Here is a 27,602-nt window from a genome sequence, read left to right as displayed (position 1 = left end):
TCTATATGGTACTCCTACAAGATGCAACCAATAGAAATTATTTGGATAATGCTTTCAATTAGTCGAGTTCTTTCCATAACATGTGCACTTGTGTAATAAATGTTGATGTAATAATGCAAGGAAATATCATATTTAATTTGATACGACTAGTTTTGTTATTAAGTTGCAATTAATGTCGAAACATATACCCAGCACTTTCAATCACGGTGGCTTGATTTCACCCAACACTTCTCGTAACCTTTCACTGCAACATAAAGCCACACCTAATTATCATCATTTACCTGTTGTCGGCCTACTTTATTTGGCAACAAGCTAAAATGAGTTTCTTTTGCAGTCACAACTTAAACACTGCTCCCCTAACAAAATAAAAACAGAATCTAACCTCTCAGGCAGGAATAAAAATTGGATGAGGTCATTCAGCCTGTTCAGCCATTGAGATCATGTTTAATTTATTACCTAACTTCATATATGCACCTTTTCCCTCTATTCCTTCAGATCTTTGGCTAATAAAAATCTAAACCTCAGGTACAGATTTATTTATTAATCCAGCATTAATTGCAGTTTGTGGAAGCAGTTCCAATTTCACCTACTCCATGTATGTAGAAGTGGAATGTAATTTCACTCCCAAAAGGTCTGGCTTTAATTTTCGGACTGCACCCATTGCAAAGACATGTTTTCTGAAATGTGAAAACAGAAATCAACTTCGATGATTACTCCCCCCTTGAACAGCTAGGCCCGAAACGTCAGCTTTTGTGCTCCTGAGATGCTGCTTGGCCTGCTGTGTTCATCCAGCCTCACATTTTATTATCTTGGAATCTCCAGCATCTGCAGTTCCCATTATCTCTAATTATATGCAAGTGGGTGGGTTTTCAAAAAGAGTTAAACTCTCACCATGGCTTGTGTAAGGGAAGCGGAACCTGAAATCAGGGTCAAGGGTATGAATTTAGCCTTTGTAATTCCAATGATCCATCATTACAGCTATCAGACCATCTCAGCCCTTTTGCAGATATTTGATTCAGAAACTGAGCTATGACATGAACTCTGTTCCAATACTTGCTAAGTTTTGTTAAATAAATTACAAAAATTCAAACTGGGGACAACAATTTTTTTTATTCTTTTGAATATGTAATCTTATGAAAAGATAGGAGGAAACAAGTTACTGCAACTTCAATTATGTTAGTAAGCTGACATAAATAAGTCAATATTGCACACCTCTAGCTGACTGAAGGCTGGCTAGAGCAGTTTGCATTACAATACAAACGTTGCCTCTTACAATATCAAGCCTCTACTAATGTGCTTCTTAAAATATCTTTTCCTGCCATTTTATACATCAAAGACCTAACGATGGGACTGGACTTGAACATGATTTTCATCGTTAATTATCACAGGCCTCTTTGGCTAGGAGTTCAGATTTTTATTTTGTAAGAGTAGTGAATGAAAAAGATGTCAAATGAGGAGAGTCTGGTAGTGGTTACATAATCTAAAACCAACGGGGACTCTATGGGCACATCCTGATCTGCGAAGTTTAACTCTCACCAATTATAAATGTAATAAAATTCCTAAATTGTACAAATCTGTTCAAAAACAGAAAAAAAATATTTACAAAGACCCTTTTGATTACAGTAGTAAAACTTTGGCACTATGGATATAACCAAATCTCCTGCTCTCTGAAAGATGCTTCAATGGAAGTCAGTTCTTCATTCTGTTTCCATGTTTGCTGTCTTACACAATATAGAGTCAGAGCCGAAGTTCTCGATTACTTTCTTGGTGTCGCAGAGAATAGAAATGGTAATTTTTCTCTAGACAGATGTTGCTACGTATGTCAGTACTTTTCTCATTTGGTTCCCTATGAAGGCGAAACAAAAAATGTTACATGCTTCAAAAAGACAAAATGTAACAAGTATTGCCAGTCTATTTGCAAATCATGTGCCACATATAGCCGCAATGAGGTTTCACCAACCCTTGTCCCCAACCCTAAAACATTTTCTACACTGTCCCCTGAGCCAAATGGGGAAAAGATGAACAATCAAATCAGAAACCAAAATTTATTATTTTTTTCAGCTTTTGGCTTGAAGACACTACCGATAGGTTTGTGAGAAAATGAACAAAGTCACAATGTGGAAAGAAGCATGTGGAAATGTTTTCACCAAAGAAAAAGGTACACAAACTCTTTGGGGTAAAGAACAATTTTTTAAAAAAAATTTTGTCAATAAGAATAAAAAATTCTCAGCAATGACAATTTATGCTTATAAGAGTTTTTTTTACACTTAGGAAATGTCTCAATGTGTTTCAAAGATATGCAAGTTTAAAAAATCTTCGGTCTTTAAACTGTTTTATTTTTAACACTGACGGAAAGTTTAATGGTGATAGAATAAAGCGATGGCAGAGAGATGTTAGGGATAGTGCCATTACCAGAAGGACTGCCGAAGTTTGCAAGACATATCTGGAACTGCTATCCTAGATATAAATGTTCTATCATAGAAATTCTATTACCTTAGGTAATACTTACATTACCAAAAGTAAAAGGAACTTATTAGTAAGCGTAGTGAACTTGTATAATCTATTCTCTTCTGTTTGCCTTTTGAGTAGTTTGTTCAGCCTCCTTTTGAAGATATGTAATTTTGTGGAGGGAAGTGTACAATTCGTAGGCGACTGCAGCCTTCAGTCACCTCCAACAAATTGCATTTCTGAACTGAGAAACTGGAGACTTTTGGGACTAAATAGGATGTGGGCATCACAATGCACAGTCCAATCCACATCTGGCATTCATGGATGTACTTGACACGTAAAGATACCTGGAACTGAATCCCACCAAACCCCGAAATAAGGGACAGAGATGGTTGTAAGGGAAAGTCAGGTCTAAGAATGTGAGGGCAAAAGGAAAAGAATGACCTGTCGATAGAATGAGATGGAGTGGGAGAAATCTTGAGTGGAGCATAAACCCTAAAATAGATTAGTTGGTCTGAAATACATACTTGAAATTCTACATAACTGTTGGCCACAAAATCAAAGGAGAACATTCTTTGTTTAACAGGGTTCCAACTTGCTATGAATAATATTGATCTAAAGGTTTTAAATAAAAGGTTAATTTGCTTTTATTACATGTTTTTTGCAACATTAAAAGTACACTATTACAAAATTAAACTTTTCAAACTGCCATTCAGACTTGAAAGGTGGAATGAAAAGACCCAAAAATCATCACTGGGCTGCAATGCATCACTCCACAGGAACTGAAACTTTGATAATTAAAGATCCTTCCTGGTTCTGCCCAACCCTACATAGGAGGAAAGCCTGTGAAGTTACAGGGGCTGGCATTTTCTTTTTGCATCATTTCTTGAGAAAACACACTGTATTAATGGTGAGATCTTACTCAAGGAGGAAAACAACGAAGGAGTGCTTGCTCAGGGAAGGGAGATGGAGACAGGAGAGAAAGAGCCTGATAATAATTAAAGACTTCATTTCTAAAAGTGTTGTTTATGGTCACAGGATATCCCAAAATGCATTACAATCGACTAAATACTTCTGAGATGTACAGCCCACTAAGATGCAGGAAACACAACAATCAGTTTACACACAGACAGTTCTAAAAGCAATGTGATGTGATATGACCAGAAAATTTATTCATGGAACGTGGAAGTCGCTGGCTGGGACAGCATTTATTGCTGATCATAGTTGCCATTGAGGTGATGAGCTGCCTTCCTGAACTGCTGCAGTCCACACGGTGTGGTGTGGCTGGTTGGAAGAGTTCCAGAATTTTGACCCAGTGAAAATGAAGGAACAATGATACATTTCCAAGACAGGATGACAAGTGGCTTGGAGGGGAACTTGCAAGTGATAGTGTTCCCGAGGATCTAATGCCCTTGTTTTTCTTGGTGGTAGATTGGAAGGTGCTGCCTCAGCAGCCTTGGTAAATTTCTGCAGGGCATCATGTATTTGGTACACACAACTGCTATTGTGTTTCAGTGGAGGAGGGAGTGAACATGCATGCCATTCAAGTGGGTTGCTTTGTTCTGGATGATATTAAGTTGCTTGGCTTGAACTTGTTGGGCAGAAGAGTCTGTTTCCACACTGTAGGAAATCTAATCTAATCTAATCTTTGTAAAATGGTGTACGGGCTTTGGGAAATCAGGAGGGGAGTTACTTGCTGCAGCGTTCCTAGCCCTGCTCTTGTTGCCATAATGACAGCATGATGACAGTGGTTTGCACTGCTACCTCTCAGTTCCAGGGACCCAGGTTCGATTCTAGCATTCGGGGCCTGTCTGCGTGGAATGTGTACTTTTTCCCTGTGACTGTGCAGTTTTATGCTGCATGTTCTGGTTTCCTCCCACAGTACAAAGACAAGCAGATTTGATGGATTGGCCATGCTAAATTGTCTGTCATGTAGAGATGTGTAGGCCTGGTGAATAGGATAGGGGGCTGGATCTGGGTGGGATGATCAGCGGACTTGATGAACAGAATGGCCTCTTTGCACACTGTGGTGATTTCATGATCTTTTCGTGGCTAAATCAGCTTCTGGTCAATAGCAATGCCACTGGTGATGCTGGTAAAATGGATAAATATTGGCATAGACAATGGGCATAAAGTCCACACTCCATCTCTTCTCAGAATTAGTGTCACTGTCAGAAGAGTCCTTGGGTTCAACATGTCAAAAAGATGGCACAACCAACAATCTAGCACCACCTCAATATCAGAATGCCAACCTAAACTTGTATGTTCAAGCCTTTGGTGCAAATTTTGAACACTCAACCTTCTGACAGAAGTGAGAATGCAGCCATTGAGCCATCACTTGCATCTGGTTCCTACCATACGATGAGTTATCATGTCTAAGTTATTCAAACCGAATGCCAACAACTTCTGCAGAATTTACACTTGCAAAAATAAAGCATTACACTGAAAGCTGGAAAGTGCAATATGTGTTTCCATAGGGTAAGGCAAGATATTAAATTGATTTTCCCAGGCAAAAGATGATTGTGGAGTCTTGGGAAGATGTCAGCCAGAACACTAGATAACTGGTACAAAATAATGCACAAAGAAATTCTACTGACTTAATTGGATCAAAATCTCAATGATTACTCCCTCCACCACTAATGCACAATGGCTGTTGCAAGCAACATAGAAAAGATACAGTCCACCACCGACCAAGTCTCCTCTAACAGCACCATGCAAACCCACTGACTTCTAGCACCTAGGAAAACAAGGGCAGTAGATCCATGGGAACACCATGACCTGCAAGCTACACGCCATTCTAACTGGGAATTGTACTGTTGTTGCTTCACTAACGCTAGGCAAAAATCTGAAACTCCCTTCCTAATAGCACTATGGGTATAGCTACACTGCATGGACCGAAGCATTCTGGAAGACAACACAACACCACTTCCTCAAGGGGAGTTAGGATGGACAATAAAATGCTGATTTGCCAGGGACACCCACATTGCGTGCAATAAAACAAACAAAATGACAGCAGAAATTCACCTTCAGAGTGATCTCTGCACAGGGTGCAATCAGAACGGTGGTGCACACTGCTTGACAGCAATTCCACATTTATGACAGAAACAAACTCTTTGCTCAAACAAATACTCAGTGGTGCCAATCACCATGATTGACAACAGTAAAATAATTTTGTTTTTGCCCTTAAGAGGGGGAAACCCGACAGGACATAAGCAATTAAATTTGATGTGTGAGAGAAGTGCTTTGGAACACACGGCAAAGATACGACACAAACGCAATTTGCTGTTGAGCTGAGGAACGCCAGAAACCTCAGCATGATTCATGACTGTATGGTTTAACCTCATTATAACAAAAAATGTATTTTTTATTTTCATGTTCAACAGGGAATGACTGTACTCAGTAATAAGACTGCCAAATGTACAACTAGAGGCGTAGTTCAGTCCCCAGCTTCTCCGTCTTCCATAGATTCAAAGCTAACCTACTCCACTATCTTTTAAAATCATTAGCTAATCAAAATGCCTGCCTTTTTCTTCAGCAATTCATATTAAGCAATGTTCTGATTTTAACATTGTTATAAATCTCCATTATGGAAGTTGCAATTGCATGGCAATTTAAAAAAAACAAAAGACAGTGCAACATGTTTACAATGACCTGGAATGCATCACATAAAAAGGATGGTGGAAGGAGATTTAATTGTAGCTTTCAAAAGGGAACGGAGGAGTAATCCCTTCAAAGAAAAAAAAATAAACAGCTATGCAGGAAAGAGCTGGTCAGTGAGATAAGTTGGATAGCCGAATCAGGGAGTTGACTATGGGCTGAACCCTTGGAGGTGTACAGTTTTGTGAAATTGTTGATAACATCAGTGCAGATCTAAAGAATTTAAAAGGTCAATCAAAATACACAAGATCTGTATTCAAATAGTTTTTTTACAGAGGTTTACTGTCCACAATGCTGGGTGACTACACTACCAAAGTATTCCATGTTCAGTTTTAACTATAATATTGGTTTCATTCTGCCAAATCAAGATGTAATGACAAGAACACTGAGCCAGGTTTCTCTTTAACATCACCAAAATATATTATCTTGTAAAATTAAATGTTACGCTTGCCTTTATTACGAACAGATTGAGTGTTAATACAATTATTTAAATTAATTCCAAACAAATATGAGTCTTTGGTGATGCCACACCTAGAATTGTGAATAGCATGAGTGTGCTCTGGACTCTGCCGAAGGACAGATATGAAAAGACCGAGTGGGGGGAGGTGGAGGAGTGTGAGGGAGAAAGAACGCACAAACGAACACTCAGGGGAGAAGACAGAGAGCGACACAGACCACAGAGAGAGCGAGAGCGAGAGCGAGATGGAGAGACAGATTGGGGGCAGGGGGTGGGGAGGGAAACAGATAGACAGAGACGCCTGCAGGCCCTAGAGAGATGATTTTTTCACGGTTGTGCACACCGTTAACACACAGGGCTGACATGAAATGAAGGTTCAGATTGCTTGCAATTGTGCAGATTATAAAGGAACATTTTGTCAGTCTTGCCAGGATAGGTTGACAATTTAGGCCAAACGTAAAGTGAAATTTCTTCAAAAGGGTTGCCAGCCTATAGAATTTTCTATGCCAGAGAACTGTGGATGCTTACTCATCAAGTATCCTCAGGGCAGAGATTAACAGATTTCTAAATATTAAGGGAATCAAAAAATTGCGTAAATGTAGGAAAGTGGGTTGAGGCAGGCCATCAACAAATATATTGGCGAATGGTGGAGCTGATTTGAAGGGCTAAATGGTCTATTCCTCTTTCTCTCTCTAATGTTCTTATTTTCACAAGTTATGGTATAATATTGTGGCAGCACACAGTTCTTTAAAGAAACCAATTACATGAGTGGCAGTGGACATCAAATTAAACAAGCAAGTCATTTACCTTAGCTATATTGTGAATTTTCAGCAGACATGCTTTCAGAATCCAGTTCATTAAACTCCGTTGAGCCACACTGTGTTGCGTGTGCCCAGCTGCCTGTGAATTCAGAGGCAACATTTTCATCCCTCTCACTGACGTCCTCTACCTCACCCCACTCCTCATCCTCATCACTAAACTGGCCATCTCTGCTATTGCTCTCTGATGTGTCCATGGCATCTTCTGTTTGCTTTTCTGCAAACCAGTCCCTGACCTGTTCGTAGCTCATGTTGGACTTTGAAACCAACTCATCAAGGTCTTCCTCCCTTAGCTGTCGGTGCCGTAAGTAATACTGTAACAGGATGGTTTTACCAGCCCGGCTGTGTATGGAACGACCTGCTCCGCCCCAAACACCAGCTGCTTTATGTCCTCTGCTATTTCCCTTTCGTTCATTGCCATTGAGGTTACTCTGGCCATTGTGACTTTCTGTATTTGCTCTTTGGTACTGGTCAAGCCATTTTAAGTTGCCATTTTTAATTGCATATCTGTTGTCACCAAACCAACGTACAATGTCATTTCTTGGCAGCCCACTCTGCACTGCTAAACTGTCATATTGTTCTACTGTTGGCCACTGTGTACGTACAAATGCACTCTTTAGGATGTGCAGCTGTTCCTGACTTTTCTTATGAGTCTTGTCAATTGGACTAGTTGTTTTATTATGCTGCATTCCTGTGTTTGGAGGGGGGGTTCCGGGCTTACCTGGATAATGTGGACCCAAATGGGAGGTTTTTGAGTGACTACTGTCAACTACTTCTTGCCCTTCTGATTTGAGAGAGTCTGGTTTCACATCTGGATTGATGGGTGCTTTGCTCATTTCTAGAATCCCTCCTTCTAGCGAGTCTCTCAGTTTTCTCCTCTCTGAGAACCAAGCGTCAATCTCCCTCCTGGTTAGTTTGGACTCTGACCTTAATCTTTCTTTTTCCTCATCAGTTGGGAATGAACTGTACTGAAAGCTTTCCTCAAGCATCTTCAGTTGATCAATACTTTTCTCTTTGAATTTCTGTGGCGCAAAGTCGGAGTAACTACTCCATCCAGATTTACGATTTGGGTGGCTCCCAGAAGGAGGATCCTGGGGGATGGTGACCACAATTTCCGAGGCAGCATGACTGCAATGGCCCTTTTGTGTCCGGTAGCGGTTATCACTGAACCACTTCTTGATCTCTGCCCTGGAGAGTTTAGTCACCTGCATGAGCCGAAAAACCTCCTCATCATCGGGGAACTGGCTGACGGCGAAGCTGGCCTTCAGTTCCGCCATTTGCTCCTTGGTCTTCTTGCGGCTCGTGTTTAAGTCCGCCGCCCCAGGAGAAAACACGACCGAATTCCCCTGTGATGAGAGCTGACAAACCTGGACCACGTTTGCACGCTTTGGCTCTCCGGTTACTTGTGAGGGAGGCAAACTCCTCTTCTGAGACTGGGTCTGGTTTGCACTGGTGGCTACTGCCAACGTGATGGGAGAACAGGACATTGTTGACCCATTTGCAACTTGTGTCCATACGATACCCGTCTGACCAACTAACTGGCAGGGCACTCCTGTCTGAATGACATGCTGCTGGGAACCTTTTGTGGACGATGGTATCTGCGCTGGCACAACAGTGATTGTTGGCGTCTGAATGGTGCCATTAAACATCATTTTTCTGGCCTCTTCTACCTCCTCGGGAGCCCAACTGATGCCATGTTTAAGACGCTGGGTTGAAAACCATATTTTAATTTGTTCTTCCGGATGCTTTGACACAGCTGTCAACCAAGACAGTTCTGCCTGTGTAGGGTACGGGAATTTATTAAAGGAACCGATGAGACTTTTGTTAACATCCATAGCAGCGTTATATTTTGTGCCATGCATGGGAATCATGACTTTGGGTATTAAGTTGATGTTTGGTGGTGGTTGTATAGATGGCATTACATGAGGCACTCCATCCTTAATCACAGTTTCTGGAATTAGCAATCCACTATTAGCGTTGTGAGTTAAATCAGTGCTATTCACTTCTGTCTTGCTTTCTTGTGTAACATCGTATTCATCTTTCACGCGTGACAATACGTTGATTCTTTTACTATCTGCTTTGCTTTTGATCATTTTCATGATTGGAGTTTTACTTATTGAGATTCCAGCTGGAGGAATTTCCTCTCTATCTGTGTTCATACTGTTAGTGGGATCTTCAATAGTCTGCTCAAGAATAGTCTGATTATTGCGCTTTATCAACTTCAACTTGAAGTTGTTTTCACCTTGGTGATGTCTACCATTATGATCAGTGAAGGTGTCGTATCTTTTTGTTGTAAAGTTACAAACCGCACAGACATAAAATGGATTGAGGATAACATTTGGGTGTATGGTATCAACATGTTCTGTAAACTCATTCAAGTCCTGTGATTCAAAGGTGCAATATTTACATTCATAGCCTCCTAGTTTCTTGGTCTGTTGATTGTCTAAGGCAGTTTTCTCTAAAACTGGATGATCCCTGTCATTTATCCCATTATCCACTGGCCAGCTTTCATTTGAGTGTCGGTGAGGAGACCCGTCACCTGCATTTCTATCCATTTCCAAATCTGGTTCCTGCTCCAAGACATCTGTGGCGCGAACCATACAAGGAGTTGTGGACTTCCGTTTACTAGCCATGAGTAGTCTGATACTGGGAGCAGCAGCTGGCTAAGATGATACTTAAAACATCAACAGACCAGTGGCCTCTTTGGGAGAGTATGCTCAAAACTGCTCCAGTTTGCTGAACACAAGATCTTGCTTATTACCATCAGCTCCAGCTGGCAGCTTTGCTGGCCCACATCACAGGAGAATTTAACCTGCAATACAGAACACTTGATTGAGTGTTTTTTTTAAAATTAAAACAAAACCTGTACAACCATGAACAATAGATTAGAATGGTCCTGTTTGATGATGGTGTTGGACTGGGATGGACAAAGTCACAAGTCTCATGACACCAGGTTACAGTCCAACACGTTTATTTAAAATCACAAGCTTTTGGAGCATGGATCCTTCGTCAGGTAAAATCATCTGACAAAGGAGCAGCACTCCAAAAGTTTGTGGTTTTAAATAAACGCGTTGGACCGTAACCTGGAATTGTGCAAGTCTGACTTTGTCCAACTTTCATTGGCATCTTTCTACTTCTGGCACATTTGTTTTCTTTAAACCAAAAGGTCAGCACTGAGAAATGGAACATGCACTGCCATTAAGCAGTCAGAGGTTATACTAGCTTATGATGAAGTTGAGTAAGGTACAGAGTTATGAGCTTTAATTGCCCCAACTTTAACTTCAAAAGTACAATCCAACTCTAATGGCATGATATTTGAATGTATCAGTTGTGATATTTTATACATGAGGAAAGTCTGCTATTCCAAGGCAAATTATGGATACTGTGCATGCTTTGGTTTCATAGTCAATATATTGACAAACAGCTTAAATCTATTTTACGAAAAGAAAGGTCTTTACATTTATACTCAATAGGCTGGACATGGAGAAAACATTTCCATTTGAGAGTAGAATCTAAAACTAAGCCTCAAAAATCAGAATAATTAAATCAGGAATTGAGGAGAAACTTCTCTACCCAGAGTGGTGTGAATGTGCAACTGGCTACCTTAGGGAGTGGTTTGAGTTTAACAGTATAGATGTAATTACCAAGAAGTTAGGTAAGCACGATGGATGATAAAAAAAGAATAATAGGGCATAGTACAGAGGTAAATAAAAGCCAGAGATGCAATTTGAGATGGCGTTGAACTTGAATCCTAAGAAAATTTTAAATACATTTGTACCAGGTGTTTTGCTATGTTTTAAAACATTAGGCCTACCTTTCAGAGTTCTGGATGTTTGTATCATGTCTGACCAACATCCACATCTTTGGTGCCATGCTTTCAGAGGCCTAAATGGTAAATTTACAATTCCCTATTTAAATCTTGCCATACTTCTCTTCTTCCTTAAAGAGACCTCTTAAAATCCATCTCAATGACCAAAGTAAGTTACCTGCTTTAATATTCCTTATGTGTAAGCTTGATAAGCAAGGGCGTAAAAGATTATGGGGGCATTGGCAGACATTTGGTGTATTCAGATCAGCCATGATCTTATTGAACAAGAGGGAAGATTTGATGAGCTGAGTGGCTGACCTCTGCTCCTAATTCACATGTTCATATATTGGTAGAACACGGTGTGCATTACAAGTTAGTGGAGATGAATTGGAAGTGGACAACAGATTCAGAGAGAAATGTAAAAGCAAAAAAGAAATATCATTTGGTAATTTTATCTATTTCAAGACAGACCCAAACAGCAACAATTCATGCAATAAATGTGGGGAACCCCTTTTACATTCAGGCTGTTTCTAGTCCAATGGGGTTAGAAGCTTCCTCCTCTGATTTACTTCTGAAAAACTGATGCGAGAGTTGGACATAAAAGTGATGGGTCTGTGTTGCTGATAGGACAGGAGATATCCAAGACTGGTGACTACGTAGGCTTAGTCTCCCGCTCTCAGAAGAAATAGCCCTGGAGAAGGGCAACTGGAAACCGGGAATCCTCAACCGTCATCCTGGATATAACGAGGTCTCTTATCTTCAGGTCACACATGAATAAGGAAATTTCCTGATTACCACCTGCAGCTGAATAATCTGTACTTCTCCAGGTAGACCACTCAGTAGGAGCACTGAAAATAGCAAAGGGCAGAATTCTTCAACATCCATCTCCAAGAACAGCTTGGTTGCACCATCAGCCAGGCCCTCAAAGAGGACAAACTGCCAGGTCATACTTGCAAAAGCTGAAACAGCATCAAACATGCATCTACTTGGCCAACCTAACCAAGCTGTTCCTCAACAATCTGCCTAGGAGAGGACCAAGAAACATCTTTTGCAAAAAACAAATCCTATTTTCATACTCTCCACTGTGTTACGGGGCACACCATGTTAAGTGAGATGGACTAGGGATAAACACAACATTCAACACTAGGAGGCCATCAGGAGCAGAACTGCATACTGCAACATATATTGCAACTACATGGACTGGCACATCTATTACAGAAACAGCATTAAAGCTACACAGAGCATATAGTAGATGTACCAGCATGCTGCAAGAAGGAAAATTTGGATTATGAACAGAGATTTGAGCTGAGGGAATATTTTCACTTAATTACAAAGGACGAAGATGTGATTTAATAGGTGAACACTTGATGAACAGCCCTTAAAAAAAAAATTATTTTCCTGCTGTTTGAGACCTTGAAATGCAGGCAGTGGCTGTATTAAACCAGTGACTACATTTTGTAGGTATTTCATGGGCTGTAAGTACTTTGAAATGTCCCAAAGATCTTGCATGAATACAAATTCATTCCTTCTTTTAATATATTGTTTTAGTTTTCTCAAACACTTTGAAAGACAAATCCTCCAGTTGGGGAGACAGTGATCAAGAGTCACTACAATAAATCTATTAATGAGACAGAGAAAAAACGCAAGGAAAACTTTTTATATGGATACAACTGGAAGGAGGAGGAACACTGTCAGAATGCGGCCGATGCACAGATCCCTCTACCTTTTCAGAAGAAACTGCGTAAATATTTGAGACAAAAGGTGACTTTGGAACTGTGGTGAAACAGCAAGGTTTTGAGGACTAATTTGGGGCTGCAATAACTGGGGATATGGGGGGCAAAAAGGGGGCTAAATAATCCCTCTGTGCTTTGTTTCCTGCATGACTATACTAATTCTTCCAACTAGATTTTAGGTCTGCCCTGAAGTGAATAGCTAAGAATACCCTAGCAATTAGCTTCATGCAAGAAAAACAGATCACTACTGCAGATTATTGGTGATTTCTATAATCTACAGCTTCCTTACTAATACAAAGGTATTACAAGTTCATGTCAGGTCTGGTATTTATAGTCACAAATGACCACAAACCAAAAAAATGCTCATTGTTTTTTACATTTGCAGTTGCTCAATGACTTTATATGGTCTTTTGCACTGCAACTTGCTTTAACTCAAGGACCATATAAATGTGGTGCCCTCTACAGGGGATCTAGGACATGTCTGAACATCCGAAGTAATAACGTATTTCCCCCAGAGATAGCAAGAACTGCAGATGCTGGAGTCAGAGAAAACACTGTGGAGCTGGAGGAATATAGCAGCCCAGGCAGCAGAGGAGCAGGAACGTTGATGTCTCAGATCAGGACCCTTCTTCAGAAATGGGGAAAGGGAAAAGAAGCTCAGAAATAAATAGACACAGGAGGGGTGACGGTGGGGAATTTGGTGGGATGGTGATGGGAGAGTCCAGGTAGGGAGTGCTGGGGTGGATACGTGGGAGAGAAGATGGATAGGTTAAGCGAGGTCAAGGAGGAGGGGATGAGAGGGTGGGTGAATTCTATATTAAGGGCATCGGGCAGCAGGCTCCCAAGGCGAAATATGAAGTGTTCCTCTTCCATTTTGCTGGTGGCATTGTGACACTGGAGGAGGCCAGGATGGACATGTCACCCAGGAAGTTTGGGGGGGGGGGGGTGGTGGTGGAGTTAAGACGGTTGGTGACCAGAAGGCGTACTTTGTCACGTACAGAGCTCAGATGCTCTATGAAACAAACAAACAGTCCGAGTCTCCAATTAGTTTCACTGATGTACCAAGTTGACGGATGTACAGGTGAGCCCGTCTGATATGAAAGGCTTGTTTTGGGCCTTGAATGGAGGTGAGGGGGGAGGTGTAGGGGCTAGAATGGCACTTCTTGCAGTTGCAGGCCAGAGGGGGGTGGAAAGAGTGGGTTTAGTGGGGAGGTAGAGCAAACTTAGGAATTGTGGAGACAGCGGTCCCTACGAAAGACGGATAGGGGGTGGGGAGGGAAATATCTCTTTGGTTGTGGGGTTGGATCGTAGGTGATGGAAATGGCAGAAAATTATAGATTTAATGTGAAGTTTGGTGGGGTGATATGTGAGGACAAGGGGAATTCTGTTTTTGTTTTATTTTTGTTGGGGTGAGGGGGTTTGAGGGCATAAGTGCAGGAAATGCAAGGATGTATTTGAGGGCACTTTTGATCACGGTGGGGGGTGGTAGTTACGGTCCTTGAAATAGGAGGGCATCTGGGAAATGTGGGAGTGGAATGCTCTACCTGGGAGCAGACGTGGTGGAGGTGGAGGAATTGGGAGTGGGGGGGGATCACATTCTCGCAGGAAAATGGGTGAGAGGTGGTGTAGTACAGGTAGCCGTGGGAGTCGCTAGGCTTGAAATAGATGTCAGTTTCGAGGCAGTTACCAGAGATGGAGATGGAGGTCCAGGAAGGAGAGGGAGGTGTTGGAGATGGTCCAGGTGAATGAGAGGTTGGGGTGAAAGGTGCTACTAAAGTTGATGAACTGTTCAAGCACATTGTGGGAGCACGAGGCAATGCAGATACGGTCATTAATGTAGTGGAGGAATAGATGGGGGATAGTGCCAGGTTAACAGCAGAAAGGGCCTATTTCATGTATCCTACGAACAGGCAGGTGCAGCTTGGGCCCATGCGGGTGCCCATGGCCACCCCCTTAGTCTGTAGGAAATGAGAAGAGTTAAATGAGAAGTTGTTCAGGGTAAGGACAAGTGCTGTTAAGCAGATGAAGATATCAGTGGAGGGTGACTGGTTGGGTCTGTGGGAAAGGAAAAAGCGGAGGGCTTTTAGGCCATCTACGTGAGATATAAGTGTACGGGGATTGGATGTCCATAGTGAAGTTGAGATGTTGGGGACCAAGGACGTTTTGGAGGTGGTGGAGGACGTGGATGGTGTCCCAGATATAGGTGGGGGGGTTCCAAGGCCGGGGGTAGAAAACAGAGTTAAGCAAAGCAGAGATGATTCTGCGGGACAGGAGCAGGCAGAGGTGATGGGTGAGACAGGACAGTCAGGTTTGTATTTCCTTAATCCAATTACTGAAACAGGAAAAAACACCTTACATATTGCCTTCTGATAATAATTTGAAATTCATGTTAAAATAAAGGAATGAAAGAAGAATGGAATTCAGAGGTGAGGAGAAGTACGAGAAGCAAAAGTAAAAAAAACGACAACGATTAAAACCTGAAGGAACGAGACTTGCTCTTTTAAAGATTTTTTTCTGAATGCTAATGGTCATCTTTCAGGTGTATTCAGACTCATCATTCTATTTAGAATTCAAATTGCATTGAATTGACAAGCCCTAACTTATTCTGGCCAAGCAGCATCTCAGGAGCACAAAAGCTGACGTTTCGGGCCTAGACCCTTCCGTCAGCTTTTGTGCTCCTGAGATGCTGCTTGGCCTGCTGTGTTCATCCAGCCTCGCATTTTATTATCTTGGAATTCTCCAGCACCTGCAGTTCCCATTATCCCCAACTTATTCTGGTGTTTTTACTGCTGTTTCCAAAAATGTGGGGGGGGGGGGGGGGGGGGCGGTGGGAAGACAGAAGGGAAGCAAAGAGAGTGGTTGAGCAGGGGCTCAAAAGACAGGGATACAGGCACGAGCAACCAACTAAAAGACCATGTATATTACAGACTAATGTCGCAGCTTGTGATCAGGCTTCAGCGCTCATTGAATTAGGCAACAACTACAGGCAAAAACAACTGTGGACATTTAAAGGGGCCTCACCGACTGTAAAATCCGAGTCTCTGCTTCACAGCTACCATTGCTGTTTCCGGCTTACGACTAGGCCCGTGATCCCACTTCAGATTACCTACGGTTTGGGAACCCGTGGTTTATTGGATATGTGCGACTTCTCTTAATACTAAGTCTCTCAGATAATGAAACACAGAAGCCTCTGGATAAGCTTCAATTCAAAATAGTAATATCTAATGCCCAGGCTTAATCACGCATATATGAATATCAGAAATTGATAGATGACAGATTTTTTGAGAATGATGAATGTTGATAGCTTCTCCATTTTTATTTGCACAAAATCCAGTCAGTCAATATCTTTGTACAGATTCTGAAGACATCTGTATAAAAACTATGTGAAAATGACTTTCTACTAGTAACAAACTTATTCCAATTAAAAGTATGGTTCATTTATCAATGCATCTTTGGAATCATTCAAAACCTATTAAAGACAGTTAAATTTATCCACAAGGCATATCATGATGGTTTTATTTTTAAAGCAAATCTTGAACTCGAAGATAGAAATCTCAAAACATCAAAAAAATTCCATTAATCAAACTGTGAAAATACAACTGAATTTGTCCTGTTTAACAGACATGAATTAGCCACCTGAATTGTAAAAGATTAAGATGAAACAAAGATCCAGTAGGGCAAGCTGTTTCAGCATGTTGGCTCATTTAAGTGCCCTGTTTCATGGTCAAATATTTTGGAAGGGAAGACGTTGACATATTGGACCTTTTATCTTTGAATGTGTAGAAAATAAAAAGCACAGAACTGCTGAGTGCAAGTATTGAGAAATAATTGTTTTCCTTGATCATGTGCCTATTTAGAAACCGAATCAAATGATTATTGTATTAATACAAATATTTTAAGCATATTTGTTTTCCATTACTATTTTTCTGGAAAAGCAGGTTGTCATTTTAAGGGGAACAAATATATTTACATGGTCTTGTGATTGCAGTGAACCAGCTGGAGAACAGCACTGCCCTGAAGCCGGCAGTCAAGTCCTATATCAGATTCAGATAGCTTCTGCCAAATTGCAAAAAATCACCACTCACACATTGGAGGGGACTGCCACTTTACATTTTCATTTTCACTGAGCACGTCACAGAAAATAATCGCAACCTAGCAAAATGCAGCTTTAGCAAAATAAGACAAAGGTTTTTCAAACTGCTTGAATACATCAGAACCATACAGCAAAATAATGTTCAGCAGAAAATGTATCAGTGATAAAGAAATAAGCTCTCACCAAGTGGAGAAGAGTTTACAAGTTATGAAGAGTGAATTGCATACTTGAGGGACCAGAAATGACAACATAAGTCATAAATATGGCCAATTCACAGTACTTTTTTCTTTTTACAAATCACTGGTTGCTGGTTTGTAAGTTACAACTGACAGACTATGAGAGTTACTTTTCATAACCTGCCAGTCTCAATGAATGCCTTTCTTTATGCTTGCATTGAAAAGTGACTAAGATTGTCACTTGAGCCTGTCAGAAGACAAAACAATCAGTTTGAGAATGATGTGAAAGCATCAATGTTAGACACAAGGTAAATCCAGAATAGTATCACAGGTCATGGGGATCTTCCTTTTACAAAATGCTTTGAGTGACCACAGGACATTACAAAACAACAAGTGCCATAACATTTTCAAACACTAAAGTACCTACAGAAACACAAGTTGTTGCTCATATGCAGGAATTAGAGATACCAGTTTGCACAGTGCAAACTCACACAAGCAGCAATGTGAAAGTGACCATATAAACCATTAATAATGTCACTTGAGAGATAAACATCAGCCAAATTTTTGGGAAGTGTATGAGAAACTCTTGCATCTACTTCGGACGACTTATGGGAGCAGTGGTTTAAATGTCTCACCCAAAGGTAACAGCACTGGCAGGGTCACACTTCTTCAGTACCTGAGGGGACCTCAAGTCTGCATTGTGACTTTGCAGTGGGACTCAAACCAAGGGACTACGGACTCAGGCTGATAGTTGACAGACAAGCTCAAAGAGGTGAAAAGACAATTTTGGGCTTGGTATTGGAGGTGGAAAAATCATGCAGAAGCCTGAAATAACGGAATGGGGGGTAAACAACAAGTCTTTTCTAGATCAATAATCTTAGATGGACTAAATAGCTTATTTACTACTATCCAGTAATTTTGATCCTGTGGAAATTGATACAGGGATTTGGCCTCATTGAGAAGACAGACTGTAGCTGTTGTGCAAAAGGTTACTCACCTCCTCAAATATGTATCAACTAGTCTATATTTGACACCACTCTAAGTACTTCTAATAAATGATCCAAAACTGAAACTCAGTCATTTTTCAAGTCATTTTTCAATCATTTTTCCTTGAAAAATGTTACACTGTAACGTGCACTGTTACAGTGCACAGCCAGTCAGCTCTCCGAGTCAGCAATGTGCCTAGTGCAGTTTCTCCACTTTCTGCCTATAAATTACATACTTTTTTCCCAAATAATGAGGCAACTCCCCACTAAGTGCCTCAATTGAATCTGCTTCCATCACTCAGGCAGATGCTGCAGATCCTAACCACTCGCTGGGTGATCAATTTTATCGTGTCTCCATTTTCTCCTTTGTCAGCTGTGTTCTATTGCTACCAGTGGGTGGCTGATCCCCACTTGTACTATACATATCTCTATCATTATTTTCAATATCGCCGTCAAATTTCTTCTCAACTTTCTCCTCGAAGAAAAATAGTCCAACTTCTTCAATCCATCTACATAACTGAAATTCCTCATCCCTGGAAACATTTCCTAGTGCCTTCACATCTTCACTTAACTGCTGCGTCAAGAACTAGACACAAAGTTATACCTCAATACAGTAGGAATTAAGAGTAAAGCTATGAATCCTGAGCTCATTGGCATCAAATTCAGAAATGCCTCACTTTTAAAATTGTCATCTTGGTTTTCAGCTTCCTCCATATTCTCCTTGCCCCTTATCTCTAATCTCCTCCATCTTTATCTCAATGGTTTTCCAATTCTGGCCTTTTGCACCCCCCGATTTTGACTGTTCCACATATAGCAGTTGTGCAATCAACTGCACAGGCCCTAAACTCATGAATTCCAAAACTGTTCAATGCCACGATCCTCCATTAAAAGGCTCCTCAAAATATATTCCAGATGAAAGGTCCAGCCCAAAACATAGTCTTTCCTACTCCTCCGATGTTGTCTGACCTGCTGAACTTCTCCAGATTTTATCCACTTCAAACGTATTTCTTTCACTGAGTTTTTGATCACCTCCCCTAAGGTGGCTCAGTGTTAAAATTTGTTCAACATTGCTTCGAAAAGTTTTATGATGTTAGGTGATGCTATATAAATACATGCTGTTGTTGTAAACAACCAAACACTACTTTCTTGGGAGAAACAAACCCAGTGTCAACCTGCAATTTCTTTCTCCCCCCGTCAGTTCAACTGAAATAGACTCTGCCAGCTAGAACTGAAACCAGATGTGAACAATAGGAATCTCTGTGCCAAAGACTACAATGCAAGCCAATAGCTGGGCTCTGGTCTAAAAATCACCATCGGCTTTCGATTTCTTCACAAGCTGAAACTGTATTCCTTTTTACACAAAAAAAACATGGCGACTTAAAACCAAGTTTTGACTTAATCCAGTGTGATTAATGCAGAAACAAAATATATAGAATTGGAGAAATTACCAGTCCTGCTGAGTATTTGTGAAGGAGGATGCAATGACCCTTATATGAAACTGAGGGGGTGGGAGCTTTAAAAGTGATAACTTTTTGAACAGCATAGAAACTTAGAGGAGCAGCAAGTGGAACAGATGGTAAGGACACCCTGACCAAAGGCATAAGGAGTGCATGTGGTAGTAGAGGAGAGATATAGATGAAGGCACACTGTCTTGAACTATATCCTTCCTCTTCTACATTTTGAATTCCTTTTGCTCCTTCTCCTTCACTTCCAAAGGAGTCATAATGGACTCAAACTGGTCACTTGGCTTTGCCCTCCACAGCCACTGCTGACTTACTGATTTTTTTCAAGCACCCGTGTTTGTTTCAGATCTCCAGGATCTGAAGTACCTCAATTTAATTAAGATTAGTATCATTGTATCTGGCTCAGTTCAACCTAGGACCACATCTTACGTTTTAACCTAGCAGCTCTACAGCTTATGGAAGATGGGTCTTTGCTTCCCAACTCAAGATTTTACAATTCCATATTTTGAACAATGATTATACGAATGAGAATGCACACTGACTTTTTGAAATGAGGATCAGCATAGCTTCAATCTTATCACAGGTCTTCACAAAATCCTTCAAATTATTAAAAATGGTACAGATACACACACACAAGCATCCACTCCCTCCACTACCGATGCTCAGCAGCATCAGTGTGCACTATCTGCAAGATGCACTGCAGAAATTCACCACAGATCCTCAGACAGCACCTTTCAAACCCACAACCACTTCCATCTAGAAGGACAAGGGCATCAGACATATGGAAATACCACCACCTCCATGTTCACCTCTGAGCCATTCACCATCCTGACTTATAAATATAATGGCCGTTCCTTCACTGTCACTGGGTCAAAATCCTGGAATATCCTCCCTAATAGCATTGTGGGTCAACCCACAGCAAGAGGACTGCAGCAGTTCAAGAGGCAGCTCACCACCACGTTCTCATGGGCAACTAGGGATGGGCAAGAAATGCTAGCCAGCCAGTGATGCCCAAATCCCACAATTGAACAGAGAAAAAAAAAGTGACCCTACTTTAAAATTCCAAAGCAAATTTATTAGAACAGTAAGCAAGCAACTAAATGTCATTGGTATAACATTTCTACATTAAATACATTAAACTCATCTAAGAAAAATAATGGCTCACTGGATTAAGATGTCTTTGACACTAGCTGTTTTTATACATGTTCAAACATAGTTACAATTTTAATGGAGTCACCAATTTGAAACACCTGGTGAACTAATTTTTAATGAGACGATTGCTTCAGAGACTGCAGTTCAGACTTGAAGATTGTTTCCTAACTCAAAGATATGAGGCATTCCCAAAACAGTTATGGAGAATTTTTGGGAATTAGAGTTGTTGTCTCCTACATTCAAAACCAGTTGCCAATGAGATGAACATCTGAACCATTCATCCCATATGTTTTGAATCCTCCCAGGATCATAGACATCCCTGGGATATTTAACATTCCATAGACAGCTGCTCCCGACCCATCCCGAGACCCAAATTTCGTGTTGTGTGGTGTGACATACACATTCTCGATCTCTCTCTCTCCAACAGTACAGCACACTGGCTCAGGGCTGCAGCTCTCTGCAGTTCCATTTCATCCCCTGGCTCATTCATTGTGCTAACAAGAAGCTTTTTCTTTTCCTTTCAGGCATCAAGGCCTACAACATGCAACAACTCAAAGATACCCATGGACCTCTGGAAACTTCTTCGCTTCCCCTTCCCTCTGACTCCATCCCTTCCCACAACCCCACCTGCTGTTGGGTACTCACCATCCCTTGTAACCTTCCACTCCTCAATACAGAATGTTCTGAACTCAGCAAAGGCCTCAGCTTTATTCCTCTGCTTCTCCACCTTAACGAACTTCAGGCACGACATGACGTTGAACTCTTTTTCTGCTGTCTTCACCTCAGAGTCTACTTCTTTGGACAAGATGCCTCTCCCTGTCCCACAGACCCCTTTGCACAGTTCCAACACTCTCCCTCACCTGGACCCCACCCTCTGGCCTTTTACCTGTACACTGTGTTCATTGAAAATGGTCAACGTGATATTGGTCACCTCAATTTCTCTGTATCCCTCACCCCCTCCAAACAGACTGCACTCAGTGCACTTAGAACTAACCATGACTTTGTTATTAAGTCTGCTGATGAGGAGGATGCTGTTGAAGCCTGGCGTATTGACCTCTACATTGCAGAGACTGAGCACCAGCTATCAGTTACCTGCTCCTATCTTCCCCTGAACTATGACACATCAGGCCACTGTGTCAACTATGGTAACTGATCTCACTTCATCTGGGTGATCTCCCCCGCAGTGGTTCCAAGCTGATGGGCCCCCAGGCCCACACAGCTCGCTTCTACCTCCTTCCAAAATCCATGAACAGGACTGTCCAGGCAGACCCATTGTCTCTGCCTGCTCCTGTCCTACAGAACTCATCTCTTCCTTCCTTGACTCAGTATTCTCTCCCGTGGTCCAATCCCTGCCCACGTACATCCGTGATTCCTTTGACGCTTTACACCGGTTTCAAAGTTTTCAGTTTGCAGGCTCCAGCCGATTCCTCTTTACCATGGACAATCCCTTCACACGTCCATTCCCCACCTGATGTTCTTAGGGTTTTCCACTTCCTCCTGGAGCAAAGACCTGAACTGACCCCACTCACCACCACCCTCCTCCATTTGGCTGAGCTTGTCCTCACTCTCAACAACTTCTCTTTTAACTCCTCTCATTTTCTTCAGGTAAGAGGGGTAGCCATAAGTCCCTGCATGGACACCAGTTATGCCTGTCTCTTCATGGGTGACATAGAACATTCCTTGTTCCAGTCCTATTCCAGCCCCCAACCACATCTCTTTCTCTGGTACACTGATGTCGTCATTGGTACTGCTTCCCTCTCGAATTCAAACAGTTTATAGACTTCGCTTTCAATTTCCACCTAGCCTTCACTTTCACCTGGTCCATCTCTTGACTCCTCCCTCAACATTTGTTTCCATTTCTGGGTATACTTCTTCCTAAACCAAGGATTCCCCAGCACCATTGTCACCAAGGTCCTCAATCAGGTCTGACCCATCACCTGCACTTCCGCCCTCAGCCCTTCGCTTCCTAGCCACAGCAGCGAGAGGATTCCCCTTGTCCTTACCGACCATCCCACCAGCATCCACATCCCCAAGTTCATCAGACGTCAATTCTGTCACATCTAGCGAGATGCCACCATCAGACACATAGTCCCCTCCCCTCCCTTGTCCACCTTCCGCAGGGACCGTTTTCTTGGGGACGCACCCCTTTGCTACTTTTCCTTTGCTCCCAACATCCCACAGCCCCACTGCACCTTCTCCTGCAACCGGTGAAGATATAACACTTGCCCATTTTCCTTCTCCCACCCCAGTATCCAAGGGCCCAAATAACTTCCAGGTGAAGCAACACTTCATCTGCACTTCCCAGAATCTAGTCTGCTGCATTTGCTACTTACAATGTGGTCTCCTCGACATTGGGGAAACCAAGCGTAGACTGGGTGACTGCTTCATAGAATATCTATGTTCTGCTCATAAAAAATACCGAGCTACCTGTTGTCCACCACTTCAACACACCAACACGTTCCCTGGTCATCATCTGTCTCTGGCTTGCTGCAGTGTTCAGCAAAGCTCAGCGCAAGCTGGAAGACCAACATCTCATTTTCCACCTGGGGACTATGCAGCTCTCTAGACTCAATACTGAGTTCAATAATTTTAGAACCTAAACTCTCCCATGTCCTAGTCCCCTATCCCACATACCAGGCCTTGTTATCACATAGTGACTAATAATAGGTAGTGTGTAATGGTAGACTAACAGTCATCATTAACAGCAATTCATCTTCTTAGCCAGATCATTATCAACTCCTTTGTCTATCCAACTGCTCTTCTCTCTTCAGGCTCTATCCTTTGTCGTTAACTCCCTACCCCATTCCCCTCCCTATTTGCTGCATATAAACTGACGCTTTCCCAGCTACCATCAGTACTGAGGAAGGGTCACTGGAACATTAACTCTGATGTTTTTTTTCTTCACAAATGCTACCAGACCTGGTCAGCTTTTCCAGCAACTTCTGTTTTTGTTCCCAATTTACAGCATCTGCAGTTCTTTTGGTTTTTATGTAGTCTGTTTATGCTTGGTTTATGGGGCTGGGTTCATCCTTTAAGAATTCCTCTTCACAAGTCTTCATTCATTTTGTCTACTTTTTTCAAATCTAGAGAACCGTGCTCTGGATTAGCTTGATAATAAAGTCCATTTTTAAAAATAATCACTCAGTGAGATGAGGGCATTACTGGCTAAGCCAGCATTTATTGCTTATCCCTCACTTCCCTCTGGGCAATTAAGAGTCAACCACATTGCTGTGAGTCTGGAGTCACAACGTAGGCCAGACTAGATAAGGATGGCAATTCCTTCCCTAAAGGCATCAGTCCTTTAGACCTTAGTGAACCAGATGGATTTTTCCAAAATTCAACAATGTATTAGTGACCATTAGACTCTTAGTTCCAGCTATTTATTAATTTCAAATTCGACTGTCTGCTATGGTGGGATTTGAATCTGGGTCCCCAGAACATTACCTGGGCCTCTGGACTAACAGACCAGCGATAATACAACGAATCCATTGCCTTTCCAGTGGGAAGAGATGTTGGCTGAGTCACCAGCCTCAACACCCACTTCCACTATTCCCAACCTGGAGAAGGGGTGGTGTATGACAGAGGGAACGGAAGGGGTGCAGGAAAATAGTGGCTTTTCCCCTTCAGTTGGGTGGATTGCTTGCCTTGCCAGATATCAATCCAGCATTCGAGGACCAGCCTTCTAGTTGACAGTGCTTCAAACAAATTAGGCCAGTGATAACTGAAAAGTTTTTCATAATTGTGTGTTTGCAAGTGGGGTTGAGGTTTTAGTGAATGCATCTGTTTGTTACAACTGCAGACTGACAAGAACTCAAGACAGGAACAGAAGTAAACACTTGATCTGTAGTCCAAGATAACAAGGTGTACAGCTGGATGAACACAGCTGGCCAAGCAGCAGAGGAGGAGGAAAACTGACGTTTCAGGTTGAGACCCTTCTTCAGAAAAGGGTCTTGACCCAAAACGTCAGTTTTCCTGCTCCTCTGATGCTGCTTGGCCTGCTGTTATCTCAGATTCTCCAGCATTGGCAGTTCCTACTATCTCTGATCTATAATTCACTCAGCTTTTCAATATGAAGATGTCGGAACTCGGGCATTAAATCCACGTTCCTGTCCTCTCCCACAAATCTTCAATACTACCATCAAGTTCTATCCATCCCATTGATGTGTTGAACCAAAAAAGGGGTCACCACTAGGATGAGCTCATTTTAAAATTGGTTTTCTGTAGTGTAGTCGCTATAAGACAAATCTTTAGAAAAAAAGTGCCCGCAATAGATTCAAATGTCTGTACACCTCACTTGCTGCCATTTACAAATGTTTGTTGGGGGGGGGGGGGGGGGGGGGGGGGTGAAGAGAAAGAAAATAGGAAAATCTTCTTACCTATTCATAGTCTTCATTTACTCATCTCTCCAAGTCTGTGACTGGACCACTTCATTGTTAGCAGCAACAGATGACTGGACTCATAATTGCTAAGAAAAAGGATCCCAATTAATTTAATGGGGAACTTAAAGAGAAGCTGCAACTTCGCATGCATGAGTCGAATTTAATTTTGACAATGCATTTCCACTCTTATCATTGTACAACATTATCTTATTGAGGATTATGCTACACATGAACAAGTTATGAAGAAATACAGATTTCACATACAAGTGTATTCCAAGATATTCTTTTCCCCTCCCGTTTCTTTATAGGTGCTGGTTAGATGCAGACATTTTGTAGAGAACATTGCTTGTTGTAAAATGCACTACCTGTGATGTCATGAATGAGAACAATGGGATTGTTGCATTACTTCACATTGATGCTGTCACTGAAGCAGAACTTTGTACAAGGGAAAGTTCTACTCAGAACCCTCTTACCCTTTGAGAGGAACTCATCAATGGAAACTCCTGCAACAGTGCATCCAATGAGAAATGACCTCTCGACATATCAGAACCTCACAGCACAGGAGACCACTCAGACCAACACTTCTGGACACAGTTCTGCAAAATATCCAATATGCCCTATTTCTCGGCACCATATATTTTTTATTTTAGCGTCTATTCAATTCTCCTTTGAAAGTTATTGAATCTGCTTTTGGAAAGCAGGGTTATGGTACTTGGTTAGTTAAAACAGGATATTTAGGTTGTCGGCTTACACCCATTACTTTACTTACTGACCAATATTTCTTCAGTCACCTGTTCACAATGGGAACCACCAGGGCAGAGGCAATGCTACTGAACCCAAAGTCTAGAGCCTAGACTAAAGTTCTAGTAAACATGGGATTTTAAATCTCTTCTTGGCAACTGGGGAAGGTGAATCCAGTCTGGAATAAAAAGTTAGCATCAGTTGTAAAAACACTTCTGGTTCATTTACAAAATTTATGATACGCTTAGTTTTTGAAAAGCTGTCTTGGAAAGTCGAGAGGAGTGAAGTATCATGTGACCTATTCTGAATTCTCCCCAAGAAACGAAGGTGGCTTCATTAAAGGTTATGGGGACATCTTAGAATTATATTATAGAATTCCTACAGTGTGGAAGCAGGCCATTCGGCCCATTGAGTTCACACCAAACCTCCAAACAGCATCTCACCCAGACCCAACCCCTACCCGGTTCTTATAAGTCTGCATTTTCCATGGCTAATCCACGTAACCTGCATATTTGGAGTGTAGGAGGAAACCCACACAGACATGGAGTGAACGACTAAACTCCACACAGACAGACACAGTCACCAGAGGGTGGAATTGAACCTGGTCCCTGGCGCTGTGAGGCAGCAATGCTAACTACTGAGCCACCGTGCTGCCCAGAAATGTTATTACACACCTCTCGAGAAGGTTTGACTTGAACCCAAGTATCTTGGGTCTAGGGGCAGGGACACTAACACTGTGCCACAAGAGCCAAAAGTAGCACCTGTATGAAATGGCAAAAGCAGTTGCGCTATATTCTGTTTGGGTGTACTGTTAGTCTCAAAAGTCTCAGAGAGGCATTAGGAAAGTCAGGTTTTCAAAACCATTATACTCTGAACTATCTATATAATTCTAGGAGACAGAACGGAGTTGAAAATTTGAATGATAGCTATTTAGTGTTTCTTGCAGGTTCCAACACCTATGTCATTCACTGGAAACGGAGATGGGCTCTGGGAAAGGAAGATAGTCCCCAATCAATATTGGATTGCAGAGTTTCTAACACACCCATGAAACTCTCCCAATACCCAAGTCAGTTTGTAGTCAGAGTGACAGAACATACGATAGGCAGTTGTGGATATGAAGCAGAGAAAGCGTCAACTCTATTACTTACTATGCAGCATGCAGGTGGGAACTTGCACTCATACTTAAGAGGCACAGTCTTGTTGAGATTTAAAGGAGGCTGAAAGAACTTACTTAGCTTGGGCTAAAGGGAGAGAATTGTCACAGTACCCCGTGAGTAGAGTCAACTCTGGGATTAGACATGAGTCGCCTGGAAAAGGTAAAAAGGAGCAAGCCTTTGGGAATGAAGAATAATTTTAGATTGGTTTCTGGAAAATAAATTGTTACGGGTGAGTGCTACACAACTACAGGTGATTTGCAGCTGTGCTAAAAAACTTAAATGGAGTACCTCACCTCTGCATTTTAAGAGTATATGTTACTGACTAAATAGTGTTTATTCAGTTGTTGCTATTTGATGCCATTCAACTCCCCAACAATGAAGACTGATGATATTTGTTCGACTTCTCTACCATTTCCAGGTTTCCCTATTCACCGGCCTTATTCTTTAAATGGGCCTATGTTCACTGTGACTTCAGGCCTTTTTTTAAACATTTAAGAACCTCCGCCTGTCCATTTTGATATTACTTATTAGTTT

The 27,602-nt window shown here is 41.7% G+C and overlaps 1 protein-coding gene across 7 annotated transcripts in view; it reads right to left on the bottom strand.

Annotated features, from left to right (window-relative positions):
- Positions 1–1,084: 1,084 nt before the first annotated feature.
- Positions 1,085–27,602, bottom strand: part of LOC125451944 (zinc fingers and homeoboxes protein 2-like) — a 92,195-nt gene continuing 65,677 nt past the window's right edge. For 6 of the 7 annotated variants that reach the window (XM_048529720.2, XM_048529719.2, XM_048529721.2 and 3 more), the window contains 3 exons: positions 25,168–25,256; positions 7,370–10,192; positions 1,085–1,846 (listed from right to left, as the gene is read on the bottom strand). In XM_048529720.2, the coding sequence (XP_048385677.1) occupies positions 7,371–10,013 (2,643 nt within the window). In that variant the 5' untranslated portion in view covers positions 10,014–10,192; positions 25,168–25,256 and the 3' untranslated portion in view covers positions 1,085–1,846; position 7,370. The remainder of the gene's footprint in view (positions 1,847–7,369; positions 10,193–25,167; positions 25,257–27,602) is intronic. The other variant, XM_048529724.2, reaches the window with a different exon arrangement.

Source organism: Stegostoma tigrinum, chromosome 5, assembly GCF_030684315.1.
Source record: "Stegostoma tigrinum isolate sSteTig4 chromosome 5, sSteTig4.hap1, whole genome shotgun sequence".
NCBI lineage: Eukaryota > Metazoa > Chordata > Chondrichthyes > Orectolobiformes > Stegostomatidae > Stegostoma > Stegostoma tigrinum.
This window is presented reverse-complemented; position numbering and strand designations above follow the sequence as displayed.